Source organism: Mastomys coucha, unplaced genomic scaffold (genome assembly GCF_008632895.1).
Source record: "Mastomys coucha isolate ucsf_1 unplaced genomic scaffold, UCSF_Mcou_1 pScaffold3, whole genome shotgun sequence".
NCBI classification, from domain to species: Eukaryota; Metazoa; Chordata; class Mammalia; order Rodentia; family Muridae; genus Mastomys; species Mastomys coucha.
In genome coordinates, this window is record NW_022196909.1 from 41,960,788 (window position 1) to 41,970,233 (window position 9,446).

The 9,446-nt window shown below is 53.3% G+C and overlaps 1 protein-coding gene across 2 annotated transcripts in view; it reads left to right on the forward strand.

Moving 5' to 3' along the window:
• The first annotated feature begins 5,330 nt into the window (after window positions 1-5,330).
• Window positions 5,331-9,446, forward strand: part of Pofut2 (protein O-fucosyltransferase 2) — a 10,826-nt gene continuing 6,710 nt past the window's right edge. Inside the window, exons 1-4 of one of the 2 annotated variants that reach the window (XM_031348016.1) lie at window positions 5,331-5,545; window positions 6,720-6,970; window positions 8,373-8,517; window positions 9,244-9,354. In XM_031348016.1, the coding sequence (XP_031203876.1) occupies window positions 5,415-5,545; window positions 6,720-6,970; window positions 8,373-8,517; window positions 9,244-9,354 (638 nt within the window). In that variant the 5' untranslated portion in view covers window positions 5,331-5,414. The remainder of the gene's footprint in view (window positions 5,546-6,719; window positions 6,971-8,372; window positions 8,518-9,243; window positions 9,355-9,446) is intronic. The other variant, XR_004112401.1, reaches the window with a different exon arrangement.

Below are 9,446 nucleotides of genomic sequence, written 5' to 3' on the forward strand. Positions count from 1 at the left end.
TCTTTTCTTTTTTCCTTTTTCTTTTTCTTTTTTTGTTTTGTTTTGTTTTTGAGACAGGGTTTCTCTGTGTAGCCCTGGCTGTCCTGGAACTCACTCTGTAGACCAGGCTGGCCTCGAACGCAGAAATCTGCCTGCCTCTGCCTCCCAAGTGCTAGGATTAAAGGCATGCACCACCACCAGCTCTTTCTTTTCTTTAAAAGGAATTATTTGTTTATTTTATGCCTATGAATACATTGTTGCTATCTTCACACACACCAGCAGAGGGCATCAGATCCCATTACAGATGGTTTGTGAGCCACCATGTGGTTGCTGGGAATTGAACTCTGGACCTCTGGAAGAACAGCCAGTTCACTTAACTCCTGAGCCGTCTCTCCAGCCCCCCCCCCTTTTGGGGTGGGGCTTTTCGAGACAGGGTTTCTCTGTATAGTCCTGGCTGTCCTAGAACTCCCTCTGAGGACCAGGCTGGCCTTGAACTCAGAAATCTGCCTGCCTCTGCCTCCGAAGTGCTAGGATTAAAGGCGTGTGCCACCACCGCCCGGCTGCCCCTTCCTTTCTTAATAAATTTTTCTATTTCTGTTTCTAACCGTGTGTCCCTGCTGCAATCCTTTGCCCTGGGATGTAAGAGTCTGAAATGGGGTCTGACCTCTGAACTCAGATACAAGGCCCAAGACTAAGCATGCATTTTCTTTTCCTTATCTCTTTTCCAAATGCCAGTCGAAAGGCTAAGCATGCTTTTCCTAACACCCTGGACTTTCTTCCTCCCTTTGAAGCCCCAACCCTCTTTTCCAGCATGTAGCTGCTTGTCAAACCTCCAGTGCACGGCTGGCTTTCTCTCTTTCTGTTTGTTCTCTGTCCCCCTCCGCTGGGATGCTGCCAAGACTTTTAAGCTTACCTGCCCTGTTATTTTTCTCAAACCCCAATAAAAATCAGTCTCCAGCTTCTTCCCCTTCCATTTTAAAACTTGTATTAGCAAGACTAAGAGCTCAAAAGGGGACCTCCGTTTCCCCTACAACACCTGGGCTTTTTGTCTCCATGAACACTCAAAATTTTTCTCAAGGGCATAATCCAGGGAGCTTAATAAACAAGTCCCAGGGCAGGAGAGGCCTGGGATCATAAAGAAAGAGAGGAAATGAAGAGACATACCAATGTGGAGAGTCTCTAAATGTTTCCTCTGTTCTGGGAAGAAACGGACAAGAGCATAGAGCCTCCCTGAATGGGCAAGGCAGGGTGTCTTAGTCAGGGTTTCTATTCCTGCACAAACATCATGACCAAGAAGCAAGTTGGGGAGGAAAGGGTTTATTCAGCTTACACTTCCACATGGCTGTTCATCACCAGAGGAAGTCAGGACTGGAACTTGAGCAGGTCAGGAAGCAGGAGCTGATGCAGAGGCCATGGAGGGATGTTCCTTACTGGCTTGCTTCCCTTGGCTTGCTCAGCCTGCTCTCTTTTAGAACCCAAGACTTCCAGCCCAGGGATGGCACCACCCACAAGGTGCCCTACCCCCTTGATCACTAACTGAGAAAATGCCCCACAGCTGGATCTCACGAAGGCATTTCCCCAACTGAAGCTCCCTTCTCTGTGATAACTCCAGCCTGGGTCAAGTTGGCACACAGAATCAGCCAGTACACGGGGCCAGGTCATCTGCCCCAGAATCACAGGACTTTGGAGTGGGCTCTGTGGGTGGCCTCTAGGCTCTCAGCACATGGCTATCTCTCAGAAAGGGGGGTCTCATGAGCCACCCACAGTAATGATGCAGGACTCCACTAGGCATGGAAACGGGTCCTTGGGTGGAACCAGTGAGCCAGGATCCCCAAGTATTAGAGGCAAAGCCATTCCCAGTCTGCCTCGGTTGCCTACTGTGGTCAGCCAGATTCCGAGTCTTGGTTCTGGGGCACTTTTGTGGCTCTCCTTAAGAGAGATTGGCTTCCACGTGGGTCATTCCCAACACAACGGTGCCAGACTTGTACCAGCAGGAAAGTGCAGCTTTCAGCCCTAATTCAGCTCTGAGAGCAGTCAGTGTCTATTCTCAGAGTCAGTTGCTCCTCTGCAGTGAGTAGGCTCCATGACTATCAAGGCAGGGAGGCATGGCCGCAGGCAGGAAGGCAGCTGAGAGCTCACCTCACGTCTTATCCACAAAAAACGAGAGAGAGAGAGAGAGAGAGAGAGAGAGAGAGAGAGAGAGAGAGAGAGAGAGAGGCAACTTGAAAGGCATAGGCTTTTGAAACCTCAAAGCCTGTCCCAGCAACACACCTCCTTCAACAAGGCCACACCTCCTTCAACAAGGCCACACCTCCTTCAACAAGGCCACACCTCCTAGCCCATCACAGTCCCACCAACTGTGGACCAAGTGTTAAGCTGTATGAGCCTATGGAGCCCATTCTCACTCAAACCACCACAAAAAGGGTGAAGGATGTGTGATTGTCATTGAGAAAAATGTATCCCACTGTCCCAAGTGGGTTGCGTGTTTGTGTGTGTGCGTGTGCATGTGCGTGTATGCAAGCATGTGAGTATGCATGTGTGTGTGCGTGCATGTGTGTGGTGTGTGTGCGTGTGTGTGGTGTGTGCATGTACATGTGAGTGCGTGTGTGCAGTGTGTGTGCGTGTGTGTGGTGTGTGTGCATGTGTGTGTGTATCTATCTATCTATCTATCTATCTATCTATCTATCTATGATTATGGAGTCTGGGGCTGCTAGGTGCATTGTTCGGAGGACAGTGTGTAAGGACAGTGTATCTGGGAAAAGATGGTAGACTGCCAAGGTTATCAGTTCAAGAGATGGGGTGGGCTTAACCCACACAAAGCACCAAGTCCTTACTGTCCCACGGGTGTGCTTAAATACTCTGCCCCCAAAACCCCTGCACAAAGGTCTTGCATTCTGCCTGGGAGAAATGCTAGTTCGTTCGTTTGTTTATTTATTTATTTTGGTTTTTCAATACAGGGTTTCTTTGGGTAGCCCTGGCTGTCCTGGAACTCACTCTGTAGACCAGGCTGACCTCGAACTCAGAAATCCGCCTGCCTCTGCCTCCCAAGTGCTGGGATTAAAGGCGTGCACCACCACTGCCTGACCTGAAATACTAGTTCTTTAAGGGTTGAACAAGAGGCACCCTACCCACACAGGAGGTACAGCCTCCTAGAGCTAGCCTCCGGCGGTCCAGCAGTGTCAAGGGCCATGCAGGAGAGTGCCAGGCATCTAATGAAGTGAGCCTACAAGTCAGGTCTCCCACTGCTTTTCAGCTCAGTCTGAGGCCTGAGCCTGCGGTAGCTGGGGAGACTGCTCATGTTCTTTCACACGTGTACAAACATCTGTGTTTCCTAGGTGTGCCCTTCCCCCAGCCTTGAGCAGGCTAAATAAGACCTTAAATGTTCGCCACTGTTGGACCTTCCGCCTTGTGGAATTCCAGCTGCAATTTCTTACAGGAGCAGACCACCTGCTGAGCTTGCTTTGCAACAGAATCCCACTGAAACAAAGGGCCGATTGGTGAACCCTCCCTATTTAAACTCGGTGCTGACTAGTGAGCCTTGGTCAGAAACTTTTGTCTTGGCTTCATTCTTAGCTCTGAGCACCTCCGTTTCATTTCCAGCCCCCCTTTCAGGTAAGCCCAGTTCCTCCGTGGATGTTGGACGGCTATACCTCGGTAAACGCAAGGATGGGATGTCTGACCAGACTGCTGGTGTAGTCTTAGTTGCCTGAGAAGCTGTAAGGCTCCGGGCGCCTCCTTCTCCCTGTGTCCTAATCCAGAAGCACAGACGATTTGACCACTCTGGACAGGCCTGCTGCGGCTTTCTCTGCCAGCTTGGATTCGAGTCGCAGCCCAAAAACCACTGAGAGAAATTTGTTCCACATGAAGTCTACAGCACCCCATGCCCCACCCTGAACCACAGGCTATACCACGAAGAGGGTCCTATACTTCACACTCTCTGCCTCGGGAGCACCCTGCAGCTCTGCTCTCCGTACTTGGTGTTTAGCATAACAGACATCCCAACTGGCTCTCTCCTGGCATGATTTGGGAATTCTCCAGGGCTACCTACCTCCCCTGCTGTAGCTCTTGGGGCAACTCCAGCCAGGGTCAGCCAGAACAGATCAGGAACTGTCAATCAACAGAACCACTTGCCACTCCTACCAGCAGTATGTGGGAATCCCAGTTGTCCCACATCTTCACCAAGGGGCATCTCCCAAGCTCATTGTGTTGCCACCCCAGCCTTTCCCCGTGTCCATCCTGATGTGTTCATTTGTTCTCCTTCTCCCTTCCTCTCCTGCCTCTGTATTGGGTCATCTACATTTTGAGGTACTCCTGAACTTTAAAGATCTCTCCATGATGGGACGCAAATCCTCTGTTAGGGTAATTATTATACTCTGAGTGCTTTCTTCCAGGCTCTGGCTTTTCTTTTTCCTATCCCCGCCTTTCAAAGTCTAGGTTTTTGCGGCTGGAGAGATGGCTCAGTGGTTGAGAGCAATGATTGCTTTTCCAGAGGTCTTGAGTTCAATTCTCAGCAGCCACATGGGGGCTCTGGTGTGTCTGAGGTCAGCTACAATGCACACATTTACTTAAAATAAATAAAACTTTTTCTTTTTCCGAGACAGGGTTTCTCTGTGTAGCCTTGGCTGTCCTGTAACTCACTCTGTAGACCAGGCTGGCCTCGAACTGAGAAATCCACCTGCCTCTGCCTCCCAAGTGCTGGAATTAAAGGCGGACGCCACCATCGCCCAGCCAAACATTTTTTTTTTAAAAGACAAAGACTAGGTTTTACTCTTTGATGAAGCTCAACTTATCTCTTTAATGCTATGCTTTCTGTCTTTGTGGCCATCTGTGACTCTTTATTAGACATCCGTCTATTACAGCATACAGTAGTAGCTTGCGGAGTCTGTGGTTGTCTGCCCCGGAATCTGTATGTTAGTCTGTATGCAATACTAACTTCATCAGAGCACCACTTCTACAGGGTCTGTACAAACACTTGGTTCTAGACACTTCCACTACGATGCAACTTTAAAAATGCAAAGCCACAGTCACTCCACAACCATTTCCAGGAAAGCTCAGCGCTCCGCGGTCGGGCACCCTTACTACGCCCATCACTCCCGGTCCTCCGACCCCAAAGCTGCTCGCTGCGTCCATCCCTAGAGCCCTACGGAGAACCGAGAGCACCCTCGGGTCCCGCATCCATCTCCACTCCTGGAGCCAGGCCCCCGCAGCACCCGCAGCGGAAAGTACGACGGAGAGAGCGTGGGGTGGGCGGGACTGCACTGAGGACCCGCCCCACCCTGGCCACGCCCACACAGCCTGACTCCGGACGACGTGAGGCGCGTGCGCACCGTGGGCCTGCCCGCGTTGCCGTGGCTACTGGAGACGCGCTCCGCGGGGCCGACAGGCGCGCTTCCGGAGCGGGGCGCGGCAGCCGGAAGTGCGTGGCCGCCGGGGCCATGGCGGCGCTCCGCGTCGTCTGCCTGCTGCTGGCAGCGGCTGCCTGGCGGCCGATCTCGGCTTCAGGAGAGGAATTCTGGCCTGGCCAGTCGGCGGCGGACATCCTGTCGGGGGCGGCATCCCGTAGGCGGTAAGCGCGTCCATGCCGGCCGGGCCGGGCAAGGCATCTGGGACAGGGGCAGCAGCGGGGCCGGGGCTGCGCGCGCAGGCTGTAAGGAGCGAAGGCTGGGTGGCGAAGGTCGCCCTGGCCTTGGTCTGAGTTGGCCGTCTACTCCCAAGAGGTCTCTACCAGAAGGTCCGGAGGCGGGCTCTGGTCACCTCGGGCGCGCTGTCCCGAGGCCCATCTTCAGTCCCAGCGAGGCAGAAAAGTTCGTGTGGGCTGTCGTGGAGATGGCGCATCTTCCGTGGCCGCTGTTCCCCAAACTGGAGTTAGGTAAATTAGGGGTCCGGTGCAGACAAACCCAGTGACGAGGTGACTGAAGCCTGCCCGCGAGCGAGATTCAGTAGAAAGGAATCTGGCTTTGGCGAAGCCCTGAAGTTTTAGAATCGTTTTTCACGGAGATTCTCCATCACTGTTTGACTTTTTTCTCAAGTGTCGTTAGTTTACTGTGGAGTTTTCCCACCGGCCAGCCAACCGGACCCTGTGATAGCACAGTTGGAGCTTAATGCAGAAAAAAAAATGGTCTCAAGAACCCGGGTCTGGCCAGACCCAAAATATAATGTCCAAAATCAGAAATATTACCATCCCATCTTCTTCACTCTCTTTATTTTGAAAGATGCTTATTTTTTCATTTAAAATAATGAGACTGTCGGTAATTTTCAACGGATGGATGAATACTTTTAGTTTTAGCTTCCAACACGGGAACTGTCGGTAGATTTAATTCATAAACCAGCTTTGTCCAACCTGTGCCATGCATCTCAGAGTAGCAATGAATGCAGCCCACCATAATTATTGATAACGACATCATACCTCGTTGTCAAAGGTTTGACACCCCTGAGTAAACAACCGGCCTTTGGGCACCTCAGTAATTTTGTTGGGACAGTGAGGGAGTCAAGGAGACTTTGGGACTAGACGCTGTAGGAATAGCTGCAGCACTGAGTCTCAGGCCTGGCCTCTAAGGTTCCATTGACATTCAGAATTGTCACTGCGTGTGTGTGTGTGTGTGTGTGTGTGTCTGCTGTTGGCACTCATGGGCTCTGCTGGTCATTGTCCCATAGTAACTGCCCTCTCTGTAAGCTGGGAGTGGGTGCCCCGTCATGACAAGTCCACACAGCTCACGGCCCGTGTCTTGCTCCCTTCTCAGGTACCTTCTGTATGATGTCAACCCCCCAGAAGGCTTCAATCTCCGCAGGGATGTCTATATCCGGGTGGCATCCTTGCTGAAGACGCTGCTGAAGACTGAGGAGTGGGTGCTGGTCCTGCCCCCATGGGGCCGCCTCTACCACTGGCAAAGCCCCGACATCCATCAGGTCCGGATTCCCTGGTCCGAGTTTTTTGACCTGCCGAGTCTCAATAAAAACATCCCCGTTATAGAGTATGAGCAGTTCATTGCAGGTGAGGCAGGGGAATCAGGCTGGGAGGCTTTTCTGATGGGGATGGCTGGTGGCTGCCTGGTCTAGCCTGCCTGGCACTTTCCACTCAGCCCTGCTGGTAGCACTTGCTTCTGCGCTATGTCTAGGGAAGCAGGTCTGAGCAGCCATGACAGGTGTGGTTGGTGCTGATGAGAGAGCAGCTGAAAGGCCATCTTTTTTTGGGGGGGGGGGGTTTCGAGACAGGGTTTCTCTGTGTAACCCTGGCTGTCCTGGTACTCACTCTGTAGACCAGGCTGGCCTCAAACTCAGAAATCCGCCTGCCTCTGCTTTCCAAGTGCTGGGACTAAAGGTGTGCGCCACCACCGCCCAGCTTCTTACTTTTTCATTCAGGCTAAAGATGCAAAAGTCAGAGCACTGTAAGTGTCCGCTTAGGACACACCCTTTCCTGGCCCAGCTCATAGACTTGCTTGCGGGTCCTGGAAAACAAGTGCCGGGGTTGGGTTTTTAGAGTGCTGGACTCGCCCGAGATAGCCTGGCCTTTGCCTGAGCTTCAATCTCAGGTGCCTGGAGATGCTGCCGGTGCCTCTCTGTGGAGCAAGGCCAGGGGATGTCTCACTGTGGGAGAGGCATAGATGAGCCCCCACCCCCATTTGGATGGGCATCTGGAGGCGTAGGGCTGAGTCTCCCTGCTGCCACCGAACCTCCCTCCAGCTGCCGCTGGAGTAGGTCTGGGGAAGCCCATGGGGAAGCCGGTACCCGTGCCATGGGCCTCCTGGGAAGACAGAGTGACTTTATTCACTTAGGGAGCAGAGCGGCCAGGATAGAGCTGTGCTGGGGCCAGCCCAGCCCTTGATGAGTGAGCAGTGTGAGGGGAGCTAGCCGCTTTAGCCTGGGCCCCGAGTCCAGCAGCCACGCGCAGACCTCATGCAGTGCGAATTGACTTTGCCGCTTGCTTGGCCATGACTGGGGTCGTTCTCTGCACAAACCCTCATTGGTACTTTAGGGGTTAAGGGTGAGGCAGACATACTGATAGGACATGCTGGGGTCTTGAAGGGTGGGAACAAGCTCTGGAGGGGACATACCAGTAAAGTGCATGCATGCTGGCGGACAGCGCAAAAGCAACATACAGGAGGAGGGGTGAGGGTAGGCCTGCCCCAGTGTGTTAGGGTACAGGGAGGAAAAGCAGATGGCAGGGAGGAGGCCAAAGAGACCTCTGAGTCCCCGTCTGTCCCCCTAGGCCTGCACACTCAGACCACTGATTCCGCCGTCTGCTCTGGACGCCTCCCCCCCGCCCCCTCCAGCGAGCCTTTGTGGGCTAAGGAGGCCTCAAATAAATCAGTGAAAGCCGTCCGTGTGCGGTGTGCAGCCGTGCGCACACAGCTGTGGTCTCTGTTGTGTGGCATGTTGCTCGGGGTCTCTTTCAGAGTCTGGCGGGCCCTTTATCGACCAGGTATACGTCCTGCAAGGTTATGCCGAGGGCTGGAAGGAGGGCACCTGGGAAGAGAAGGTGGACGAGCGGCCCTGCATTGACCCTCTGCTGTACTCGCAGGACAAGCATGAGTATTACAGGTAGCACTGGGGGTCCAGCCCCACCCCCGCGGTTCACAGAGAAAGTCCTGAGGGCCACCCCTGAGCCCTGCTACATTACATCACCTCACTCACACTGTTAGACAGGCTTGGGTAGTTTTAAAAACACCTCCCTAGGATACCCCTCCTCTTCTTACTCTGATTTGTGTGTGTGTGTGGTGATGGGGGTTGAACCTGGGGCCCTGTGCATGCTGGACAGGCCCTCTCCCAATCGAGCTACATCTCCCGGGTTCCTTCCTGTTCCTGTGAGACCTTGTGTTAGGTCTCGCTCCGTATCCCAGCACAGTCTTTGGCTTTCGATCATCCTGCCTTGGCCTCCGAAGTACTGAGCTTACAGCCACGCACCGCCTTGTCCAGCTCCTCTCACCTCTTATGTACACTTGAGTGCGAGCATGGGCGTGGCAGTCTTAGCCGCAAGTCGTCTGAGGTCCTGCCTGTCACTTACCATCCTCCACGTGTGAGGAACTTATGGAGAGCATGGCTGTCTAGCCAAGGCATGGCTTCTGTCAGCTCCTCCTCCACTGCCCATCTCCTGTCAGTGACCTGGGAAGTGTTGAGTTCTGTGGGTTTTCTCAAGAATTTTTAGAAGAACCTTGATTGCCCATGGTGCTAGCCTGTGAGCCGCAGAGCGCCGGGGCAGTGTCAGCAGGGCCGCGCTCTTGGGTGAGAGCACACAGGCTGATGGATGGCCCCGCTCTCTTTTTCCAGAGGCTGGTTTTGGGGCTATGAAGAAACACGTGGTCTGAATGTCTCCTGCCTGTCGGTCCAGGGGTCCGCTTCCATCGTCGCACCTGTCCTCTTAAAAAATACATCTGCTAGGTAAGTGCCCGGGCCTTCCACTGGGATCGCATTGTTCATCACCTTCCCAATACCTCACCGGGCCCCCTCTTTGTACTCTAGCAGTCTGTGGG